General features: G+C 45.1%; 1 protein-coding gene across 2 annotated transcripts in view; it reads left to right on the top strand.

Annotated features, from left to right (window-relative positions):
- The window catches only part of Fhdc1 (FH2 domain containing 1), a 39456-nt gene that overhangs the window by 6206 nt on the left and 8084 nt on the right, over positions 1-25166 (top strand). For both annotated transcript variants that reach the window (XM_036191473.1, XM_036191474.1), the window contains exons 3-10: positions 9184-9245; positions 10028-10130; positions 17616-17701; positions 17800-17900; positions 19919-19989; positions 20082-20189; positions 21460-21530; positions 23836-23953. In XM_036191473.1, coding sequence (XP_036047366.1) covers positions 9184-9245; positions 10028-10130; positions 17616-17701; positions 17800-17900; positions 19919-19989; positions 20082-20189; positions 21460-21530; positions 23836-23953 — 720 coding nt within the window. The remainder of the gene's footprint in view (positions 1-9183; positions 9246-10027; positions 10131-17615; positions 17702-17799; positions 17901-19918; positions 19990-20081; positions 20190-21459; positions 21531-23835; positions 23954-25166) is intronic.

Here is a 25166-nt window from a genome sequence, read left to right as displayed (position 1 = left end):
GAAGGGAACCTGGGGGGAGGGGGGGCAGAGGCCGGTGGCCGTGTGTTGCTCTGTATTGGAGTTGTGTGTTTCAGATAATTTGGGAGATTTCACTGAGAAATGAGAGCATGGGCTCACACGATGAGTTGGAGCTGAGCAACAGAAGTGTAGGGAGTGTGTGTGTGCAGGATCCTCCCAGGCATCCCCATGGGTTATGACCTCATACAGAGAACACATGAGTTGGGGCTGCTGGGCTCTGGCCTCTCAGCACCACCCTGCTGCTAGCAAACGTGCTGGAGTTTTCTCAGGGAGAGAAGTTGAGCTGGAAGCTAGAGTTTGTAGTCCCGCCTGGGATGGAAGGCTGGGCCCTAGAGTTCAGCTATCTGCGATGAACTGGGGCCATCTGGGATCAAATGCCTTGTGTTAAGTGACATAACTACTACTAGACTGCCTGGGGACGCCTTCCCCTCATAGTGCCCTCAGCATGTGTTTTGAGATGGCCTCCATGCCTCAGATCTCTGAATTAAGTTATGGCCTTTGTGGAGACGGATTTCTAAAGAGCCAACATATCAAGCTATTTTGAGACAGTTTTTTTTTTTTTTTTTTTTTTTTTTTTTTTTTTAATAAGAAGCGTGTTTCCAGTTAGCACTAAGTGTGTTTCTTTGAAGGAGGAAACAGCTGATAAATTACCAAACACATATACAACTCAATATAAATCCTTTGCTTTAAATCTGTTGTAAAGGAGCGGAGAAAATAGGTCATCGATGGGCTGCCTAGATAAGAAAGTGGGCGGGGCCCTGGGGTGAAGTATTCGCCCCATGCATTATTGAATTCTTGAGCCAACAGTGTTGACCTCTTTTCTCTTCATGGCTTCACGTTAACTCCTTTCCCCAGGCCCTGGGGTGCTTTAAGATGGTTGTATGATCCCCCTGGAAATTGCTGAGAGCATTCTTATAAAATACAGGGAGCAGGGTGGTTGTGTCTAATAAACTGTGAAGTGAGTCGGTAAAGTCAGTCATCAGAAGCTGTGGTGTCGTCAGTACTGAGCACAGGCTTTTCTGTCTGTCCTTCATTTGGTCAACTGCCCTTTCAGTACTGGAAGGGACTCAGGAGTCATTTCCTTAGTGCCCTGGTCCTGGCCCAGCTCCCAACAGAAGTGCCTGCTTGCACAGCTGGTCACATCTCACCCTGGTCTCCTAATTCTCTCTGCTGGGGTGACTGGGCAGGTGTGTGTGGACCTGGGGCATCTGTCCCAGAGAAGCACCTGGAACAGAAGGGGTTCAGCTTAGCATGCCCCTGGGGAGGCCGCCCTCAGCTGAGAGAAGAGGTCTCCACTAGGAACTTGGGAAGCGACTTTCTGCTTTCCACTTGAGAGGCGAAGAGCAGGGTAGAGCCCCTGAGAGAGGAGACGTGAAGCAGTGTTGCGACCCGTTCTCAGCCGCGACAGGAACAGAACAGTCCATTTCCAAGCCAGATCCAAAGCTCAGGAGTAAATGTGTTTCTGTCCACCTTCTTCTGTCCCTGTGGCCTACATCATAGACATTTATATTTTTTCTTTAACTTCCTTTTCAAAGGAGCTATTTTTAAATTGTGTGTGTGTGTGTGCCTGTGCATTTGAATTGAGGGGCGTTCGCATGCCCCAGTGCGTGGGTGGAGATCAGACTTCTCTGTTGGTCCTTACCTTTCATCTTCTGTGAGACAGGGTGTCTCGGGTTGTTTACTACAACTCGATACCAGGACAGCTGGCCCCAGAAGCTTCCAGAGATTTTCCTGTCTCTGCATCCCGCCTCCGCGCAGGAGTGCTGGGATTGGAAACTTGTGTTACTGCATTATAGTTTTTGTGTGGGTTCTGAGGAACTGATCCAAATAATGGATATCCAGAGGTCATCAGGCTTATTTGGCAAACGCTTTACTCACTTTAAAGAATTATTTTTAATTTTGTAGGAGATTTATTCATTTGCTTTTCGTGTGTATGAGGGTTTTGCTTACATGTGTGTTTGTGTACCATGTGTATGTAGTGCCCTTGGAAGAAGGCTTTGGAATAAGCTGGAGTTAACAGATGGTTGTGAGCCGCTATGTGCTCACCAAACCTGGCTCCTCTATATAAGCAGCAAGTACCCTTAACCACTGAGCTCTCTCTCCAGCCCCTGATTTTGTTGATAGTGTTTAGATGCTGCGAATGGGATCCAGAGCATTGCGTTTTTGAGGCAATTATTCTAATATTGAGCTGAACCCTGAGCCCTAAAAGTATCCATTTTATTGTAAAATACATATAAAATTTACTGCCTTAACTGTCAGTTGAATGATGTCGAGTGCATCCGTATTGTGGTGCTGACACCACGGTTTGTCTCCAAAACCCTTCTATCCTACAAACCTGAGCTGCATACCCATTAAACAAGCTGCATACCCATCCCCTCTCCCTCTGGCCCTTGGCAGCTCCATTTTTCTTTCTGTCTCGGTGAATTTTATTACTCCAGGTACCTCATAGACGTAGAACCATGTAGCATTTTGTCTTTTCATGTCTGATTTATGTCTCTTAACCTGATGTCCTTCAGGTTCATCTAAGCTATAGCGTGAATGTGTCAGAATCAAGTCCATGTAATATTCCATTGTATACTTATACCACATCTTGTTATAAATCCCTCCGTCCTTGGATAGCTGTGTTACCTCTACTGTTTGTGAATGATGCTGCTGTGAACATGGTGTGCAGAGATAGTGCTTTTGAGTCTCATAGGTCTAAGAGATAGCATATTACAGTTAACGTGGCTAAGTGCCAAGAGATGATCCAACCCCCTCAGATCCTCACTATGCAGGAACAGGGAGTTTAGATTGGTTCTTCTAAGTCCATGCTAGCTGACGTCATCACCTAAGAGATCACTGAGGATCATTTTCAATTTCTTACATTACCTTCAACATGACTGGAAATAAGCCGGTGTGTGCCATTTTCTTTTCTGACTGGTTCAGCAGGGCTACTCTCTGACAAAGATCAGCCATAAATCTTCCAGCTCACCCTGCAGTGAGTGGAGTCCAGGGTCAAAGCAATAGTCCTCACCCTCTATCCGGGTGCCCTGGAGAAAACGCTGAGCAGTGTGTTCCTCGGAGGGCCTGCTCCCAAGCCCAGACACGGGACACTAGCACGTCACAACAGGCCATAATTCTGGAGGTTCAGACGTGCGGAGGAGCAGGTTGGGTCCCTTGTCATATAATAATTTCACGTAGAAATAGCCTGATATTATATGATTGGCTTTCATTTTAAAGGTCTTATAGAGCATTACTAGAAAGTTCCACTGTGCTCCAGAGGAAGAATTTGCTGGAGGGTAGGGAAGATGTTGGTTTGGGAATGGCAGACATAGAAAGAACAGCACTTAAATAGTAAATTGGGGGAAGGAGGTTATGAAATGCTACCATCCTTGTGTGCTTGTTACTAAAAATTAACTTCGAGATCATAGATGTGATGGTGTCATAGTAATTAAGCTGTAATAAAGCAATTGGAGATACACTGATATAGACTGGGCTCCTAATAAAAGGTTCAGCTCAGGCTTCACTCACTGTTCACTGATGCCATCCCTGAGGAATTGCCCAGTTCCTGACAATCCATTACAGATGTCCTGAGTTCTCAACACTGCTGTTAGTTGGGTCTCTGTCTCCCAATGCTGGTGTTAGGTGGCTTTTTGTCTCCCTTTATAATGTGAGCAGTTCTTTAAAAAAAAATTTTTATTTTTAATGTTTAATTTATTGTATGTGTTTGCTTGTCTGGACGTGCACCGCATATGTGCAGGAGCACTCAGAGGACAGAAGAGGGATTCAGATATCTAGAACTGGAGTTACAGGTGGTTGTGAGCTACCATGTAGGTGCTGGGAATGGAACCTGGGGCCTCAGTTAGAGCAGTAAGTTCTCTTAACCACTAAGCCAGCTCTTTAGCCCCCTTGAGTGACTTTGTGTGTGTGTGTGGGCGGGGAAGGTTTCAGGGTTTCTCTGTGTAGTTTTGTTGCCTGTCCTGGAACTCACTCTGTAGCCCAGGCCGGCCTCGAACTCACAGAGATCCGCCTGGCTCTGCCTCCCGAGTGCTGGGATTAAAGGCGTGCGCCACCACCGCCCGGCCTTGAGTGACTCTTAGGGACGAGAACATGGTTTACCAAGTTAGTGAACTCCAAAGAAAACAAACTAAAACAGACAGAATGGCCCAGCGCAAGGGGTCCATCGTCCTAGGCAAGGACAGATCAGAACTGGAGCTCACCTGCTGTCGTTCACCATGGTGTGACAGTGAGTGGACGTTGACATACTGTAGACGGTGAGCTGGAAGAAGAGGATGGGAGTGAGAGAAGAGGGAAGAGGAGATGTCGGGAGCGGGGAGGGAGGCTGCAGGAATGACGGCTCTTTCTAGATCCGTGCTGCTTCATCCTCCCACGCCCTCATTTGAAGACCAGTCATCCCCTGTAGTCATGATTACATTCCCAGTATGTTCTGAGGTTCTGGGAACTGCCACACTCAACAACTGCAGACTGAGATAGAGTTTATAGATTAAAACAATATGTCTATTTCACTTTTCTTGCTTTCTTTTTTTTCCCCCTCTCATAAAATAAGAGGTTCCCATAGATAGCCGACCCAAACTGAACCAGTGAAAAGCTGTCAGAGACCAAAGTGAAGGGAGCCTGTACTGGAAGGAGGAAGGTTTAAAATAGTTTTGCTTTTCAGTTTTGAGTGGGGTGGAAATAGTCACTGTGTCAGGTGACCGGCACATGTAAGGATGTCCCAAATGAAGGTGGTTTAAAGGGTTGAGACTTGGCACGATGGTAAAGAGCTTGCTTAGCAACGCTAAGGCCGACCTTCACCACTGGCACCAGAAAACCAAAATCCCAAACCACACCACCAAGGAAACTCACCAAGTGACTGAGTGTTTTTTTCTTCCACCCTGAAAACATGCTAAATGAAATAAGCCCACCACACAGGGGAATTCTAATTCTGCCTATATAGAGGTACCCAAAGGGCTAGAGAGATAAGTCAGTCAGTAAAGTGCTTGCCTCAAAAGCATGAGGGCCTGAGTTCAATCCCTAGGACTCACATGAAAATGCTGAGTGTGGTGGTACATGCTTGCAATCCTAATACGTGGGCGGTGGAGACAGTTGGATCCCTGGGGCTCACTGGCCTGCCAATCTAGCCTAACTGGTGAGCTCTAGGCCAGCAACAGACCCTGTCTCAAAGGAAGTGAACAGTCTTCCTAAGGATGACTCAGGCAGTTGTCTTCTGACCTACACATACATATGTGCAAACCAATGTACATAAACACACACACACACACACACACACACACACACACACACACACACCCCACAACAGAAAATGAGGATGGAAAAACTCATGGCAATAGAAAGTACCAGCCAGGGTCATTGGCTAGGGCAAGGTGTGGTAACAGGCAGCTACTTTCTAATGGGTTCAAGGCTTTGGTCTTGCAAGATGTGAACACTGTGGAGCTGGATGGCATCATAGACACCATGTGGGTACACATAGTGCTATTGAGTTGTACACCTAGAAATGGTCACGATGCTAAATATTATACACAGTTTCCTACAGTCTAAACAAGTTTCTTCTTCCTGTAAAGAAGGGAGGGGGGTGGGGCTTTATGAAAGACTGGTGCTAAGGAAAGACACAAGAATTGTGGGCTGGGGGTTTAGCATCATGGTAGGGCCCTTGTCTTGCATGACACACCAGATTTTGGGTTCTACGCCTATCTGAGAGAAGGAGGTTAAGGGGGGACCTGACATGTTGCATACAGGTGGGACGGAGCTGGAGGGAGAGATGCCAGGGCCTTCATGGCTGGATTGGCACATCTCTAGCTTCTAGTAGCTTGTCTCCTCTGGCTTAGCTTTTACAGCCCACTGGGATCTCTTTCAAGTGCCACTGTGTGTGTGTGTGTGTATGTGTGTGTGTGTGTGTGTGTGTGTGTGTGTGTGTGTGTGTGTGTGGCTCCAGCACACCACCGGCCAGTCCTGAAGGTCTCTGCAGCTGAAACACTAGCTCTGTGGAAGCCCCAGTTTGGGAAGTGAGATAAGCTCCTAACATGGGCCGTGATAACCCTCTTTGAAGGGCTTTAACAAACACCTTTATAACTGTTATAAGGATCCCGTTTGATAAGGCAGCAGGATCGGGCACTGGGTAAGCCCAGGGTGCCTGAGAGCAGGCGCTGTCCTCAAGTGTTATCTTTTGTCTCTTGTTCCTTGTTTGGGTGAAGGGCTGGCCTTTGTTTTCTTGGTAAGCTGATCAGTCATGACCAGCCCAGGCTTTTCCTTAGAGACCGGCTGACTGTGACCATTTTCAGAAACTGCTTGGGCTATGGGCACATCTCCTACAGGTTAGAGCTGCCCTTGAATGGAGCGTGTTGGCTGCCTCTCTGGGGTGGCTTAGGCTCCCGGAGGCTGGACTGCCTGGTGAGAACATGATGTCACCAGGCATCCCACACTAACAACTCCAGGGGTGCCCCTAGACTTGGCCAGACACTGTGACTGGCTGCTTTTCACAGACCTGTCCACATTTCTGGAAGGACCTCTCCCACCTTGGTGTATGGGAGGGGGGGTACATTTATTGATTCCATGGGAGACCCGCCAGTACTAAGCTCACAGGAACCCGAGGGGAGAGGAATCAGAGAGAACCAGGCTAACATTCTGTTCCAACACTGCTTTGGGAAAGCCACAAAATGACATCTCTGAGGCGCAGTTTCCTTATCTGTCAAATAGGGATAATAAGAGTAATTTCTCCCCTTGCTTTTCCAGCAGTGGTGGCTATGGACCTGTGCCAAGTGTACAGAGCCCCAGAGGGTGGAAGGGTGAACAGGATGAGGGTGGAGTTGGAAGTGAAGGGGGAGGAAGGATGCTGCAGCCCAGGGTTAAACACGGCAAGAGGTGGCAATTTAGTGAGAGAATTATACAACAGGTTTGTTTCCATTCTGGGTAGACACGGATACCACTGTATCAGGGTACGTGTTCATACTTGCGGCCTTTTAATTTACACGTTTTAATGAGCAGTTTTCTGCCTTAATAAACGGAGATTCCTCATTCCAGTAGGAGCTTTCCCCCCTAGAGTGATAGGGTTCACAGGGTTAATCCCCATTTCTTTCTCATCCTTCCCACTGAACTTGAACTGCAGCCCCTGGGTAGGATTCCAGTTAAGGAGGGTGCCCTCTCAGCTTGGAAGCTTATTTTATGGCTGGCAGGTGATTGTGTTAACATCAAATAAACCCGTGGGTTAGTAAATAATGAGATTGTTTGAGATCAGTCTTCAAAAGGAGGCAACCATACCTTGTAAAAATTTAACCTTATAGCCAGGAAGTGACATTAACGGTCTTGCTGCTTACAAACTTGAAGCGACCCTGAGATGCAGAATTTGGTCCGAAACCTGACTCTCTTTTGTTCTCAGTGAATCTCTGTCTGTCTCTATTTCATCCAGCCTCCCTTTACCAAAAGACAAACGGGAAAGATGTCAGTAATTTTAGCTTATGTTCCATCCTCCACCATGGATATTTACTTCCAGAGGTAAAGGTCACTTCTCAGCAGGGCCCCAGAAGTTGTAATTTAAAGTTTAGTAAGGTCTCAAATGATTACTTTTGAAAAGTAATTTAAAACTTGTTATAGTCCAATCTGGGTTTGGATGGCACAATAGAACACCTCTATCAGCATTTGCTAAGTCAAAAGATGCTATATAATGCCAGGCATGGTGGTGGTACACATGCTTAATCCCAGCAGGCAGATCTCTGCGATTTTGTGTGTAGCCTGGTCCACACAGTAAAACTGTATTATTACATGGACCTTTTAACTCAGAGACAGAAAAGTGAGGAAATAAATGTATGGATCTGAGACTTCCTGGTGAAAGACCATTTTTAAACTTCTGAACAAACAAAATGTAGAATACTTTTTTTTTTTTTGAGACAATCTCTGACTGGCCTTGAACTTCCGATAATCCTCCTGCCTCAACCTTCTGAGTGTTAGGATCACAGATGTGCACCACCCGTGGTTATGGTACTTCTTTTCTTTCTCCTAAATGGATGATTATGTCTACGACTGAGAACTGGGACCCAGCCTTGGCAGAGCCATTGTTTGGTTTGGCCATTTCAACTTTCCTATGATTCCTGTGATGCTGATGTATTCACTTAGGCCTTTAGTATGGGCTATGAGGAAAAGAAAGTTTTTCATTAAAAATGTTATCTATTTGAATGTCTATACTGGTATGATAAACATATGCCTTGTGTGTTGTTCTGGGACTAGTAGATAAATGCTCTACTAATGAACTACAGAGTCTAAAAATTAATTTTCTTAAAATTTTTATTATTATTTATTTATTTTTGGGTCTGTGGGAGGAGGATTGAGACAGACTGTCATGTAGCCCAGGCTTGTCTCCAACTCACGATGTAGCTTGGGCTACCCTTAAACCCCTCCTCTTACTTCCGTCCTCTAAGTGCTAGGATTAAGGGTGTGTGTCATTCTTTCTGCTAAGGAAATGAATACAGTAAGATATTCATAAAACTATACTAAGAACATGTGTTAATTACCAGATTTACATATTAGAAATTGTTCCCTTGTACATTAGTATTATACTTTAACAGGTTTGTAATGAGTCTTTCTCTGTCCTGCCAGCCAGCTCCCAAATAATGACATGGAGACGTCTTAATAATTATGAAAGCTCGGCCTATAGCTTCAGCTTGTTCCTAACTAGCTCTTATAACGTAACTTAATGCATATTTTTATTAATCTATGTTCTACCGCGTGGCCTTTACCTCTATCCCATTCTGTGTGTCCTTCTGCACCTGGCTGGCTTCTCCTCTGTGCTCCGATTATCTCCTCCAACTTCCTCTCTCTGGCCAGAAGTCCCACCTATACCTCCTGCCTAGCCATTGGGTATTCAGCTTTATTAAACCAATCACAGCACTATTTCTTCACACAGTGTACAATATCCCACAGCACAGGTTTTTGACCTTCTTGTTTCTTCCAACTGTTCTTATTTAATTTTTTTTAGTTATTTTGGTGTTTCGATACAGGGTCTCTCTCTACAGACCATTGGCCGTCCTAGAACTCACTATATAAACTAGGCTGGCTTGGAAGAGACTCACCTGCCTCTGCCTCCAGGTGCTGGGATTAAAGGCATGGGCCACCACGCTTCAGCTCAGCTGTTTTTATTTGTATTTAAAAATGTCTTATGCATCTGTTTCTTTCCAGGTTACCGTCCTGGATGCAAAACGAAGTATGAACATTGGGATATTTCTTAAGCAGTTTAAAAAGTAAGATTTTTTTTGCACACGTCTAGAATTTTAGACATATCCGTGCTGTGAAAGTGTGAAGTTCAGATTGTAATCTGAGCTGGGGCATTCCATACTCCTTCAAGTTCATCCTAGATGGGTGGCTCCATGGGTCTACGCGTGTCTGTCTTTGCTGTGGGCGCACAGTCTTGAAGTGAGGGAGAAATACCCTGCAGTGTCCACGGAGGGCCTATATGTTAAGAGAGTGTGTGTGTCTTTTAAATTCTTTGACAATTTCATATACATATGTACAGAATTTAGGGCATTTCTTCCCCATTGCCCTCTCTCGTCACCTCCTCCATCCCCAAAATACTCTCCTCAGCAAGTCCTGTTTGACTTTGAGGTCTTTTTTTTTAGACCCACTGAGTTTAATTATGGTTGTTTACATGAGTGAGGGGTTATTTACAGGAACAGGGCGGCTTATCAGTGGCTATACCACTGAGGAAAATGACCCCCGCCCCAGCACCCATTAATTGTCCATAGTGCCTCAGTGAGGGTGGGACCTCATGAACCTCTGACCAGGCAAAGGTTTCATTCATCTTCCCCAAAGATCCTGTGGTGGGTGCTGCTGTCAGCCATCCTGGGATTCCTGGGGGTATTTCCTGGAAAAAGGAGCCTTAGAGAGCTTTCCAGTAGGGGAACTGGTGGGGCCTCTGGACCAGGAAGAAGCATGCAGAAGAGAGGGCAGAGATGTGCATGCTTTAATTGCCATAGGCTGTGTCCCTGTTGGCACACCAGCAAATGCAATTCCTTATCTTCTCAAGGTCTCCTCAGTCCATCGTAGAAGATATCCACCAAGGAAAGAGTGAGCATTATGGAGCAGAGATGCTTCGAGAAATCCTTAAGCTTTTGCCAGAGTCGGAAGAGGTAAGGAACTTGGCGTGTTGACTCGTGGATGTTTGGAGTGGTGAGAGAAGCCACATGTTCTTCTGAGTGTGAAAGGCCCCCATACGCAGGAATACTTCCTTCCCAGGCTCAGGGGAGTCACACATAGAAGTCAAAGGTGACCAGCCAGGCTTACGGAGTCCATCTCTGTTCAGGTAGAGCCGTCCCGTAACTGAGAAACTTGGGCAATGTTCTGAATGCCCGGACTTTAGCGTCCTCACTTGTAAAATGAGGACAATGACCCCTTACCTCATCGGTTCCCAAGATGACTAAACCCTGATTATGCAGCCAGCATGGGAGTTGGCACACGGGAGCTCAATAAATCTCAATTTTCTTTTCCATCATCTTAACATTTGACCTTTGCTTAGAGTGAACCCAGGTTATATATAATACCTGCACCTTGTCTTTTTTTAAAAAAGGAAAAGAAAAGCTGTTTTGGATAAAGATACTGTAAATGTAGGTGAGTATTAACATAGGGGGTTTGTGTAATGGACTCAAAGGAGGAAGTTGTTGTGGTCATAGAAAGTACCGTGATAGCGAGGTATTAATTTTGTTTGGACCAGATGAGTTAGTTATTAGGTAGTTAGGAGCTTCGTAAGAGAAAAGAGTATAGCAATTCATGACTTTAAAAGGCGCATTTATTGCTATTGTGTCTGTTGGGGAGTGAGTGGGTGACATGGAGCTCCAGTGGAGGTCGAGGGACAGCGGGATGGGATTGATTTTCCTCTTTCACCTTTCTGTGGGTCCCAAGGGTCAGGCTCAGCGCACACACCAGACTAAAGAGCCCTACTCACTGAGCCAAGTCACTGGCCCTACAAGAGCGGCTTTAGAAAGCCATCCAGCAGTGTGATGATACCAGCCTTTATCGATGAAGAAAGTTTCAATAAGAAATTACACAAATTCACATGCTTATGAACATTGAACTGAAACAGCAAAGAATTTTATAAAAGATTTTACTTCTGTAAATAAAAGTAAGAGGAGACATTTTATAAGTAACAAGGATGGACGGAATGAAGTGTGGATCAAATGTATGAGGCACTAGCCTGATCCTTACCACTGTAAGAAAATAAATAAGTCAAGAGGATTTGTTTTATATATATATATACAACATCGCTTCCAAAAGTACTGTTAACTCCTCGTATGACCTGCCTCCGTCCCAGACATTGTTTATGAAAGGTGATTTTGATGCCGTAAATAACAGGAGAGAGAGTTGTGCTTTTCCTGTTATGTTGACGGGTTCTAAATTGAGAGTGGATATCCGCGGGTAGCTGGAGGCTCTAGTTATATTCACGTGTATCTGATAAGGAGATGCACTCTCTCTGCCTCAGATTTTGTGTACAAATGAAGTGTCACTTACTTAAGCCCAGATGAATTAATGACCTTTATTAATGTAAGCTAAGGGTCTTAAAGTCTCTTAAAGACCGACGGATGGTCCTTCATTTTTTTCCCCTGTGTAAAGAATGGGGGTTTGAGAATCTTTGCTAGCATGAGTAGGGCCGATTTCATTTGAGTTTTCAAAAGATTATTGGCTTTCAGCCAGGGCTGCAGCTCAGAATGCCTCCCGAGCATGCGCATTCGTGTAGCCCTGGGTTTGAGTTCCAGCACGGAAGGGGCGGGGGAAAGACTGATGTGCTTTTGAAATTGTATCCCTCTTTCCTCGCCCTCAGGATTTCTCTTGAGTGCTCACTGACTGACCTCATCGTTGTTGTTTTTTTCAGGGGAATATCAAATTTGACAGTGCATGTGTAAGTTCTCAGAAAGCTCCTCATGGTAAAAGAGAGTTAGGCGTGAGCCTGGGGGAGGCTGCCAGCTCCATGCTGTGACGAGCTGGGAGAGCTGAGAACTGTTTTCATAATATCTGCACTTTTCATGTCCAGTTCAAAAATGATTAGAAAACGCAGAGTTTTTCAAGAGTGAAGAGCTGTCAAGGGACCTCTAGTTTAAAGATCCTTTTATGTTGTTTGAGTTTTGTGGGGTGTCACCGGAACAGGACTGTACAGGGCCAAGTGACCAAGAAGCACCTGAGAGCTCCCCAGGTCACCCAGGTCCTCTGGCCCCAGGTAGTGAGCTAATCGCAAAGGAGCTTGGAGTAGAGCCCCTGAGATGTCTTTGAACTCCCTGACACAGGCCAGAGCGCACAGTCTCCTGTGCAGGGTCATCCTCAGTCTAACCGTGTGACAGCCAGGTCACACTTCTTGTTTACATTACCGACTCTGGGCTGCCACTCACCACACCCTCCACACTCCACTTCAGCAGAAACAGCCTGCTGGGTCATCCCTCCTGGATCTACTGGGGGTCTGTGCTGTCCCAGGGGCTGCAGGAGAAGCAGAGCTGCCTTAAGGATGTTTTGTGGTGAGCCGGGGTGGCGCACGCCTTGAATCCCAGCACTTGGGAGGCAGCGGCAGGGGGATCTCTGTGAGTTCGAGGCCAGCCTGGGCTACCAAGTGAGTTCCAGGAAAGGCACAAAGCTACACAGAGAAACCCTGTCTCGAAAAACCAAAAAAATTAAAGGAAAAAAAAAAGGATGTTTTGTGGCCTGTGGTACTACCTAGACTGGTGAAGACCCTAGAAGATCTTGGTCTCTGATGGAGGTGAATGATGAGAGTGAGGTCAGGGAGGAAGCTAGGCCAAGTGAGAGAGATTTGGAACCGTGGCAGAAATATTCTAATAAGTGTTTGTGTGTGCATAATGACCACTAGCCTGGGGTGTAACACAGTACTCATTTTTAGCACAGGAAATAACATCACATCTACCGAAGCCCTCTTCTGCCAGGCACTAGCTGGGACAAACGGAAATTTGGTGGTGCTGTATTTACAGGGCTTCGTCCAATGATGGACACAGAGAAAGCCCATCGGTCACCGGGATGATTATTCTGTAGCCTTTTCCTCACTTGCTCTTCCCAGGAACATTATGAGATACGCCTGATTTGCAAATTGCATCGGCTCTCACAGGTTACAAGGTGTCTCAGGATTGCTAGGTGATACAAAAGGGGTGGAGTTGAACCCTAATTTCTTTGACCCTGAGCAGTTTTTCCTGTTGCCCTCTGCTACCTTTCTTGGAGGAAGGAAGGGCAAAGATTGTCAAAACTGTGTGCCTCACACCACATGGTCTCTCAGCCTTTTCATCACCTCTGCTCGCCGGGGTGAGCAAATGTCATCGAATCCTCCTGTAACCTTATCAGCGTGCTGAAAAATATGAGCGGAAACAGCCGTTTGCTCTCCGGCCCCCACCTTCTCGGCTGACAGGCCAGCCAAAGCCAAGGTTAATTTGTCATCAGGAATTTCTCTGCCCTTCACCACTTACCTTTCATCTGGCATGTCTGTTCATCTTTCTTCCAGTATGTGGTTTACCCTTGCAGAGGAAGAGGCGGGGCCCAAATACAAGTTCTGGGTGTGCTTTTGTCTGCCGGTGGTTCCCATGCCAGGGATGAGGGTGAGGAGGGGCCAGGGCCGCTGCCCAGCCTGGCCAGCCCTGCTCCTGCGGTGGGCTGCTGCTCCACTGACCATCTCAGTGTCCTGGGAACAGAGCTAGAAGGTGCTAGAGAGCTGCCTGCTCTGGTGGTCGCTCCCGCCACCACCCCGTGCTGAAGAAGAATGCTGGAGCAGCCCTTTTGTCTCCCACTCCTGGGCCAGTGGCATGTGTGTGGGCAGTCCTGCCCTTCTGAGGCTGTCTGTGCAAGTGGATCGGGGCAGGGTGAGGAGACCACTCTTTCTTTGGCCTTGTGAATCTCAGGAGCCTGTTCTGGCTCTTACGACAGAAACTGGGCACAGCAGGGGTCATAATGAGAGGCCAAATTATGCCTAACTGTTTAAGGCGTGATTTTTGATAATGGCGATGAGAATGCATAATAATTACAGTTTGCTCACCTCACCTCTTCCTTTCCCTGACACTGGGAAGGCGCAGTAATCCCTCTTAATGAATACAAGGCTTGCTGGGAACTAGAATGAAGAACTACATACATGGCGTTTACATTTCTGTCTTCCATCTCTGTTCCCTTAAGATCGATAAGCATTGTTGGCCCTCTGCATAAGTGAAGGAGATTAATCCTTGCGCAGTCACTGCTTAGCATATGTTTAACAGAAGTACTTAAAAGTTTAGCTGGAATGACCCGTTCTTGTGCTTCAGCCTGAAATCAATACTGTTGTTTTCCTAAGCTTTGCACATAGTGAGCATGGGTCTTTTAAAAGACCCGGCCTCACTCTGCCCCTGCCCATATATAGTGAGCTGTTAACTCTGCTCCAGGAGCAATCAGAATGCAGCCTAGGGCTGTCTCAGGAATTGAGCTACACCGGAAGTGTCCTGAGTCCTTAGGTGTAGCAAGGCTAAAAATGGTAAATTCACTCTATGGCTCTCTGCAAGTGGGTCAAATGCAGTTTTACAAATGTCTGTTTTCTACCGCAATCAACCAACCAACCAACCAACCAACCAACCAACCAACCAACCAACCAACAAACAAACACCCCCCCCCAAGAAAAAAGGCCAATCTGGGTGTAGTTCAGCATTTGTCTTATCAAGAATGAGGCCCTGGTTTCCATCCCAGCACCACAAAATGAAAATGAAGTGGAAAGAGCAGCTTTGAGAAAGATCTAACTCTAGAGAGTGAATTTGTACTGTTAGATTTTATATTGCCATGTAATTGATGTAAATATGTCAATTAGTAGGTTTTTTGAGACAGGGTTTCTCTGTAGCTTTGGAGGCTATCCTGGAACTCGCTTTGTAGACCAGGCTGGCCTCGAACTCACAGAGATCCACCTGCCTCTGCCTCCTGAGTGCTGAGATTACAGGCGTGCACCACCACCACCCAGCCAATTAGTAGGTTTTTAAAAAATAAAACCTTCATGTTTTTTAATTATAATTTTCTGTTTTTATTTCCCCATTATTTATCTTTTTGGTTTTGTTTGATTTTTCTAGGCAGGGTCTTGCTATGCAGCCTAAACTGGTCTTGAACTCATCCTCAGCCTACTAGGTTCCTAGGTACCACCAGGACAGGCTGCCATGGCTTCAAAGGGTTTGAACTCAATCAGGATGGGGAGGGTGGAAGAGAGAGAGCAAGCTTTGGGACGAATGGTGTGGTCCAGAGTGTGGCACCCCGTAGATCTTTTATTTAGCATTTCAAGACCCTGGGTTGAATATCCAGGAAAGGATATTCCTTTCTATACAGGAAAATGTAAAATTGGTCAATACTCTTTGTCAACAGTTAGCTGCAAACATGGGTTGTGCCTGACAGTAATGGAATTAAGGTACCACTTACATAGGGACTCTTTTTTTAAAAAATATTTTATTATATATGCAGTGTTTTGCCTGAAGGCTAGAAGAGGGTACCAGATCTCATTACAGATGGTTGTGAGCCACCATGTGGTTGCTGGGACTTGAACTCAGGACCTCTGGAAGAGCAGCCAGTTCTCTTAACCTCTGAGCCATTTCTTCAGCCCCACGTAGAGACTCTTAAGAGTATCTTTAGAAGTGATTTTGCTCTTACCTTGGTCCAGTTTTCTGTGTGGAGAAGGCAGGATTTTTCTGTCTGATACAGTTTGAGAGTGTTGTCTCTGCCTCCACCTCTGCCTGCTAATTGTTTGGCTGTATACCTACATCAGAACTCTTTACTACAGGAGGGGAATACATGTGTGTTTCAAAATCTTCATGTAGCTTGATTTTTTTTAATAGCAGCAGTCTGTTTATTATAAGTAAAAGGAACAGTGACTGGTAACTGTAGGGGGGGTAGACATCTTTTCTTCTTGATTTATGGAAATGTGATCTCCATACTGTATAGACTATTTATTTACCTGTCTTTTCACAAGACAAATAATTCTTAGGTATTTCACTTTTGATTAGTGCATTACTTGTATGTACTGTTGGGGTTCCAGATAATGTGCACAACAGCGTGTGCTGACTGAATCCAGTGCCCCTTTGCCCATGCTCTCCCTTCCCCTGGACAACCTTACTAATCACTATTCTATAGTCAAGACATTTCTTAGCTTCTACATAGGTCAGAGAATTTGCAGTTCTTGTCTTTCAGCAGCTGGCTTATTTCACTTACCATGATGCCATGTGGTTCCACCCATTTTCTTACAAAAGACAGACTTTCACTCTTTTCAATAGCTGAGTGATACTCCATTGACTGTAATTCCATATTTTCTTTATCTGTTTACCTGTTCATTGGCTGGTTCTATACTTTAGATACATCATAGGCAGATATCTTAACATCCATCATTCAGTTGAAGCTTTTTTCCTTCTTATTACCTGCTGGAGAACCAACCTAATCTCACTCCAATAGGGTAGTCCAGGCTAGGATAGCCCAGTGGTACAGCACATGTTTCTCATACCCAGGCCCTGGTCCCTATCCCAACACCAGGGGGTGGGGAAGCAGTAGCCAGGTGAGATGACATACATCTGCAATCCTAGTGTTCAGAAGGCTGAGGCAAAAGGATCAAAACTTTGAGATTAGTTTAAATAGCAAAACCCTAAACAAAAAGAACAAACAAAAACAATGGTTATTGTCATTTAGATCCACGACCTGCTGCCTCATTCTGAAATAAGTTAGTAAAGAAAAGAATGAGTTTATTTAGTTCAGCCACCAAGAGAGAAAGTGTAGGCAGACTTTTCTATGTACTGACAGCCAATTCCCAAATAACCACACTGAGACTTATTATTAATTATAAATGCTTGGCCAATAGCTCAGGCTTGTTATTAGCTAACTCTTACATTTTAAATTAACTCATATTTCTTATGTTTGCTCTGGTACCTTTTCTCGGGACATCAATTTCATCTTTTTCTCTCTGTGTCTCCTCACAATTCTTTTACTCTACCCTTTTTCTTCCCAGCATTCTCTCTGTCCTGAAAATCCTGCCTAGCTATTGTCTGGCCAGTTCTTTATTAATGATGAGAGCAATACATACTTACAGTATACAAAAAGATTATTCCACAGCAAGAAAGAACCTAATTTTTCTCCCCACTGGTGCCCAAGGCTCTCTTAGACTTTATAGAAAGCCAGAAGGCAAAGGGCAGAAAACGTGGGAATTTTACCAGCCCTTTCCTCGGGGGCCAGGTCGTCTTGTTGTTCTTGCAGGCTGTGTCCATTCTCTGGGTGGAGAGGTCACTAGTATGCCTTTAGAATTTAGAAAATCTCCTCCATCTCTCCATTGGGTTCTCTGTCAGCATGAGTCCCGGCCATAGCATCTACCCATCCCACAGCAGAGCTGGACCTGGGACTCAGTGGTGAAATGTAGGCTAGGGTGCTCAGGGTCCTGGGCTCATCCCCAGATATGAAGACAGATAAGCAAGCAAGCAAACAAAAATAATACAGAAGTAGGTGTGGATTCCTTTTTCTTAGAGCTATATTTTATTAATTTGAATTTAGCATCGAAATATTATTTTCTTAGAATGATCCTAAAATGAAATTTATTCTTAAATTTTAATCAGTTACTTTTATTTTTATTTTGTCTTCTCCCCTTCTCTTTTGTCTTTCAGGTAAAGAAGTTAAAGACATTTAATGGCGATGTGTCCAAGCTCTCTCTGGCAGATTCCTTTCTGCACTACTTGATTCAGGTGCCAAAGTAAGGCTGCAGTCCCTGGCCGCTGTCCTTTGTGGAGTGGGGTTGTTGCTGACTCCCGGTACAGCTTTACTTAGTTTGATTTTCTTACTGTGTTTTAGCTATTCACTTCGGATCGAAGCCATGGTGCTAAAGAAGGAATTCTTGCCATCTTGCTCTTCTCTATACAACGACATAACAGTTCTAAGAACTGCTACAAAAGGTAACTGAACATGTGTTCCCACATAGTTTGTTTTCATCAGTTTGTGTAGCTGTTTATCTTTTTTTAAAAAAAAAAAATTTCAGATGAAATTGGAAATGGAAAAGTCTCATTTTTGGATGGGATGGAGTTCAAGTAATGAATATCAATTTGCATATTATCTTTCCATGGATGAACGTTTCTTTCATCTCAGGCTTCAGAGTCAACCTTGCAAGTAGCAGCCTGTCTTGCTTCTCAACGTGGCTAGCTTTCTGTGTTCCGTGTGTGTGTGTGTGTGTGTGTGTGTGTGTGTGTGTGTGTGTGTGTGTTGTCTGTGGCATGTAGTAAAGTATGTGTTGTGTATATGATACAAAGTGTGTTTGCATTATGTTTATGTGTGGTGCTGTAGCATTTGTGGTATTTAGTATGTATTGTGTGTCCTACATATTGTGTTTGTGTGTGGAGTTTGGTATCTAGTGTGAGGGGTGTGATACTGGTGAGTGAGGTACTATATATAATGTGTACATGTGTGGGGTACATGCAAGCACAATGCCTGTGTCCAGGAACGTCTACATCTTCCTTTCTCTGTTAACTACTCTTCCAAAAGCAGACAGGCCTCCTTTCCAGGCTGCAGCGTGTGCCTTTTCCTGCCAGGGCTCCTGACGTTTCTGCTGTGTGGCTTCTCCCACCTACCACCCCTCTAGACTCCAGCATGGGAAGGTCTGTTAAGTCTGAGATGGATCAGCTGAACCTTTCACATCTTAAAGCAGCTAAGCTTTTCCTGCCCAGCCTCCTCTCGGGGTCTGCCTGCTAGGGCTGAGGACTTTGTCTCTGGCTTTTTGTGTGTCTTGAGAGTGTAGGCTGGCAGCCATGCAGCTCCCTGGCACTCACCGCCCTGGCACAGGCAGGTCCACCCACCTTGCCATCTTCAGCCCTCCAGCCTGGTTTTCTCCCAGTCACTTCTCTAGTTGTTTTTCTGGAACTGTCTATTCCTATTTGGTCTTCCTGTGGTGAGAGGAACGCTCCCCTGTCAGCCTGCTGCATTTCCTTCACGTTAGAGCAGCGCTGAGCATGAAACAGAATTCTTCTTCTTCCAATATGGAGACCTCTTCCAGTTCTTCCCATTCCAAGGCTGTTTGTTGCAGCCACGGTGAAAAAACGGAGCTTCCTGTTCAAACAGTATTGGAAGCGCTTGTTTTCGTATTGAGCAATATAAATTTGTGGGCACGGAGGAAACGTTTCTTATCTGTGTAACCTTCCCAAACTGGCCTTCTTAGATAACGAAATACAGGCACTGGTCCAAATGTAATGTTTTGAAAGTAATGGCAGACTTAGTGGAGGAAAGTGACCTACAAGCATCAGAGGTGACATTTTATTACCTGCGCTGTCATTTTAATAACCAGGTCGTTTGTTTTAGCTTTCCAAATATATCCTTTCAATTGTGTTTCTTTATAGGCACGTATAAGAGATTTTGTGTTAATAAAGAATTAGTTTACCAATATGTTACTGCAAGTTCCCTTTTAGAGCCTTCAGCCAATCCAAATGAAATGTGTTTTGAATAAAATGGAAAGATGTTTTGAGTACCAGGGGCTTGAGGGCTGGTGGTTTGCAAGTTATTTACATGACATCCCAGCTTGTTTATTTTTTTATCTTTTCATAACTCATTGGCTAAGCAAAATGTTGCTGGCTATTGGATTTCATGTTTCATAAATATAGTCTTAAAGGATAGTGAGTAAAGGGGAAAAAAATCAAAGAATCAGCTGCTGAAGAGGAGGAAGTCAGTCTCCACATCACGTGTTTTCTGGGACTTGAAAATTGTTGGTGGATGACTTTGTGGTGTTTAACTGCCCTACATGTTTGAGCCCCAGCTAAACACCAAGGCATAGATCAATCACACTCTATTATTATCAGAGACATGACGACAATGAAGAGTACTTAGTTTGGGGTCAGAGCTTGACCAGATACACTTGAACTTGGGTGTGAAGCCGTCTTTTGTGCATGTGGGGTCTTTCTAAGGTGCAGTGGTATGTTCCTTTTGACAGAGCTGATGTCATGTGAGGAGCTACATTCAATATTGCACTTGGTGCTCCAGGCTGGGAATATCATGAATGCAGTAAGTAGAACCCCAAAGGAGACGTGCGCCTGCCACGTCACTGTCTGTCTGAAGGCTCAACGCATTTCTTTCTCTTGCCTTGCCTTCTTTAGGGAGGGTATGCTGGCAATGCTGTAGGATTTAAACTGTCTTCTTTGCTCAAATTGGCGGACACAAAAGCAAACAAACCTGGGATGAATCTTCTGCATTTTGTCGCTCAGGTAAGCAGAGAGAGGGAGAACATCTGTGAATACACAGTGGAGACAGTGTGGTTTTTCCCAGGCAAGACGGGATTTCTCAATTAGGAAAAGGACAAGGAGTATGTCAAGAAGATTCTGTTTTGGGAAGCTTTATGGGTTCCCAGTTTGAGCTATTAGAGGGAACTGAACAAGGGAGGCAACGAGGCTGGATTCAGAAAGTAGGAAAGGATTCAAACGTCAGAGTTGCCGATTTAGAGGTCATGGTTTAGCCATGGGAAGCAAATGGAAATTTGTGTACAGTAATAGCACGACCAGGATTTTTGTTTTAAGAAAATAAAGTGAAGGCTGGGTTGGAGAAGAGCAAGAACAAAGAGACATCCCGGCCATAGCTGTCTAATTGTTTGGTGCAAGCTAGATGGGGTAACCATTGTAGGGATAGTGCATAGAATGCTGGGTGTTGAAACTTCCGATGTAAGATGAATCGGGTTTGTGACCAGTCTCTTGGGAACTGTGCATCAGAGTGATGTCTGCTGTTGTAGGGTTTAGAGTCTGACTCTATCCATGGCTTCTTGTCTTTGGAATCTGGGGATGGAAACCAGGGTCTTAGCATGCTGGATAAGCAGTCTACCAAGACTGTCTCCCGACCCGAGCCTCTAGTCCTCAGTACTTGATTGAAAAGTCAGTATTCAAAGCACCGAAGTGAGAAACTGTTTCCTTATCCAGCCTGAAACACTGTCTGGTGGGGCTCTTTTGGACAGATGTGGACATTGGCTCTGTGTGGCTTGGGCCCTGCCTGCTCCTGTAGGAAGGAATCCCCTTAAATGGTTCCTTCCCAAATCAGCCTCCAGACAGCTGAAGGATCCAGACACCTCCTTGGCTTCTATACCTCTCATTAAAGTTGGTTTACAAACTGGTTTAACAGTCAGAGGCATCTCCTACCTTCATGGAAGAGCGCACTCACTGAGATGCCTGCCATTTAGGCAGGGTATATTGGGTTCTCGTGGAAACAATGGGCACTAAGCTGCCACCTCATTCCAGTGAGTTTCAGGGCACTGAGTTGAATTTCATGCGGGGATTGTTTGTCTTGGGAAGGTTAAAGGTATCTGAACGGTGGGGGTCAGTTCTGGTAAATCTTAGGAAGAATATCAAAGTTCATGTCTCAGGGAATTGCTTTCAATGTAGCAAGCTGAAAACTAAGTGTTGTTTCCAAGGCTCCCTGCAGCTCTAAGGGAATGAGGCTTCCCTCCCAGTTTTATTCTTCCAGCAAGACAAAAGTTTGTTTCTGTTCCAGGAAGCCCAGAAGCAAGATGCCATCCTCCTACACTTTTCCGAGAAGCTTCAGCATGTGCAGGAGACATCAAGGTGAGCACTGGGACAGAGTGTGACTTGGTTTCCCTGACCACCTTCCCATGAAAACAGCGGAGTACTCTCGATTCCAGTCTGAACTCTTGAAACGTGCTCTTTTGTTGAAATGTTTTCTCCTGTTCTTGCTTCCCATGTATTTGTGCAAGTGTGTGTGCATCTTTGAAATTTGGGGATTTTGAACACCTAATTGTTATTTTTTTTAAACTGAAAGAAACCATTTTAGTCTGTTCTAAAGAGCACCATTCAGTATAAGAAAAATAGGGACCAGAGCTTCAACTCCCTCCTGGTTGAAAGGGCACACACAGCTTGTTACCTTGGGAGTTGGTTTAGATCAAACTCGTAAGGCCATACCTCACTGTTTCCCCGTGGACTCGAACATGGTACATTTATTTTCTATTGCATTAGAAGAGGTTGGAACCACACCAAGGCCCATGAAAGGACTTGATTCTTAATTAGTCACTAAGCTTTACAGAGAAAGTATCTACCAAGCATGAAGCCCTAATTCCATTACTCTAATTTGCTTCTTAACCTAATATAGATGCATGCTTTAATGCAACAATGATCTGTGTGTGTATTATCTCCATTCTGTTATTTAACTTAGAATAGGCCCATACCAGTTCTTCAAGAAAAAAGTCTTGATTTTTCATGTTTGCTGATGTTTATGCCTTAAATACTGCTAGCCTGGCTGGTTTCTGGCTGCCAGCACAGAACTACTTAATGCAGAGTTGGGAAGAAATGCATACAATAGACTATGATGAGCTGGCTCAGCTCACCACTGCTTGTCAACCAAATTAATATCATATACTTTTTTTTTTTTAATGATATCTTACTATGTTGCCCAGACGGGCCTGGAATTCCTGGGCTGAAATGATCCTCCTGCCTCGGCTTTTTGAGTATCTGGGACTACAGGCAAATGACACCATGTCTGGCTATATAATATCCTTATTATTTGAGTGCCTATCTCCAGCCATGACAGCATGAACTATCTGCATATAAAGAAATAAACCACAGCTCACAATCCTGTCATTAGACAGTATCTAACTGTTATTGACATCTAGCCACAGATAATATGTCTTTCAGACAGGAGGATTACCAGTGCAAAGACTAAACACTTCATAATTCATGTTTACAGATCACTAGATTATGCTCCAAGAAAAAACAGATGTAAGATAAAAAACTTTTTAATTCCTAGAAGAGATTAATATGCAAATGTTTGACAGTATTAATACTATAGAAATATTACACATGTATATATAAAGAAAATTAATGTTATGCTTTTGAGTTAGCATTTCCTGTTGGTACTGGGTAGCTTTAGCAAAACATCGTTGTCTTAGAGAAACCTCTCCCAGTAAGGCTTGTTTGTTTGAATGGAAGGTGAGTGACGTACACAAGTGAACTACAACTCATCCTTCAATTAGGAACTGTGTACCACCAAAGACCAGGAGAGGTGGGAAGCTGTCTGCACAGCAGTAAACTAAAATTCATAATAGCAACATGAATGCATCCAAATGTTCAAAATGCCCCTGGATTTTGGGTTTCACCTGCTCCCCTCCCCTCCCTGGGGACAAAACAGTCTTGGTGTTCTGCTGATTGTTTTGTTTTGTTTTGTTTTTTCGAGACAAGGTTTCTCTGTGTAGCTTTGCACCTTTCCTGGAACTCACTCTGTAGCCCAGGCTGGTCTCAAACCCACAGAGATCCGCCTGCCTCTGCCTCCCGAGTGCTGGGATTAAAGGCGTGTGCCACCACTACCCGGCTTCTGCTGATCGTGATTGATGGCTAGAACACATGCACAGCAGTCGATCCAGCTGCTCATTTGCAGTGCTCTTGGCCATGTTTTAGTTCTCTGTAACATATGGGGAGAGGTGGAATCTGGCTCCCTGTGACCCAAAAGAGGAAGTCTGAATGTCAGCCTCCATTGCCTGTCTGTCTGTGAGCGAGAGCATCCCAACACAAGAAAAGCAGCTGCTCCCAGTCTCGCTGGGCTTTTGTGTTGATGCTTCTTGCACAGGGGTGCTGAGACCACCTGTCTGAAAAGTTCCCTCGGTCCTGTGGTCTGGGTCGGCTGGCAGCCTGCTTTCCTTAAGTCTTGTGTGTCAAGGAAGCACTCTCCTCTTAAAAAAAAAAAAAAAAAAAAAAAAAAAAGTCGGGTAGCGCTTCACTCAAGATCTAAATATAGGAGTGGGTAGACGGATCCCAGAATGTCCCCTGTCTCAGGCTTGGCCAAAGATGGGTCTTGTTTGGAATAGCCACAGGATGCATGGTGTCTCGGTGCCAGCTTCCCGCTCTCTCCTTCCTTCTTCAGATTATCTCTGGATGTCACTGAGGCGGAGCTGCACTCGCTCTTGGTCCGAACAAAATCGCTGCAGGAAAACATCCAGCGGGACCAGGAGCTGTCTCATCAGATGGAAGATTTCCTCCAGGTCAGTCCCTCTCATCACCCAGCAGTCTCTGCAGGCCGGCCTGTGTGGTTGGTGGAAGCAGCAAGAGCCCACTCATGCTTTCCTCCCAAGTGAATGCAGGGATCCTTGTGTCCCACTGTCCTTTCATGGCAGAGGACAGCCATGATGAGCTGCACAGACTTTGCTTCAAGAAAGGGCTTCTGCTGAAATGGCGGCAGTCCAGGCCTCTCACCCTGGGACTCTGCCTGGCAGCTTAAGGTTTGGCTCTGTAGCCTTCCTATTTTTGGACAAGAGGAGAGAGTTCCACGGAACATCCTGACACTGGAGGGTTTGGGCTGATGCTCATTCATGTGTTTCTGTAGAAGAGATAGGCCGATTGTACCTGTCCTGATTTCTACTGGCAGGAGCAGCAGGGCACACAGAGCTTCGGGGCCCATCGGCACCCGAATACATCCGCCCACAGGGTGTGTCAGGAACCACTCTAAACAACATCAACAAAAACCAGTAGAGTGGATCTGTTTGTGTCAGCTCGGTGTGACTCACTAATCACATAGTCTGACGTACTTCTTTTTATCTTCCTCATTTAAAAAACAAAGTGATACCTTCCTTCTCTTGCATCCAGCCTTCCGTGAGACCCTTGAGCCATGGCTGGGCTGCCACTGCAGGAGGCAAGGACATGATGTGTGACCATCAAAGTCTCCACTGGTTTGGAACCCAAGGCCTTGTGCCTGCTAGGCAGGTGCTGTCCCCTGAGCAGTATGGTATGCCCGGTCCCACCCACGGTGCAACAGCAGCACAGAGGCCGGCTCCATCTCTGATTACAGAGCAGCCCTAAGTGTGGTCAGGTGCAGGAAACAAAGCAGAAACCCAGGCAGGAGAACTGTCACATCAGAATTTAGATTCTGGTGGTTTCTTAGCCCAGTTCTTACTTTAAGTATTATGATCTTACACTAAATCTTTTTGTCCTGGAGGTGCTGGGGATTGAACCTATGGCTTTGTACATGCTAAGTGCGCGCGCTTGCGCGCGCGCGCAAGCACACACACACACACACACACACACTCAACTGAGCTACACCTCCAGATGTAATCTTGTACCGCATCTCAACAGAAGTCTTCAATATAAAGACCCAGCTGCCTCTTCCTCACCACTGGGCTGCTTTTCAGAGCCAACTTATTTAATCTCCTTAAACATTTTAATTTAATTTAATTTTATTTTATTTTTGGTAGTGTTTGT

Source organism: Onychomys torridus, chromosome 6, assembly GCF_903995425.1.
Source record: "Onychomys torridus chromosome 6, mOncTor1.1, whole genome shotgun sequence".
NCBI classification, from domain to species: domain Eukaryota; kingdom Metazoa; phylum Chordata; class Mammalia; order Rodentia; family Cricetidae; genus Onychomys; species Onychomys torridus.
This window is presented reverse-complemented; position numbering and strand designations above follow the sequence as displayed.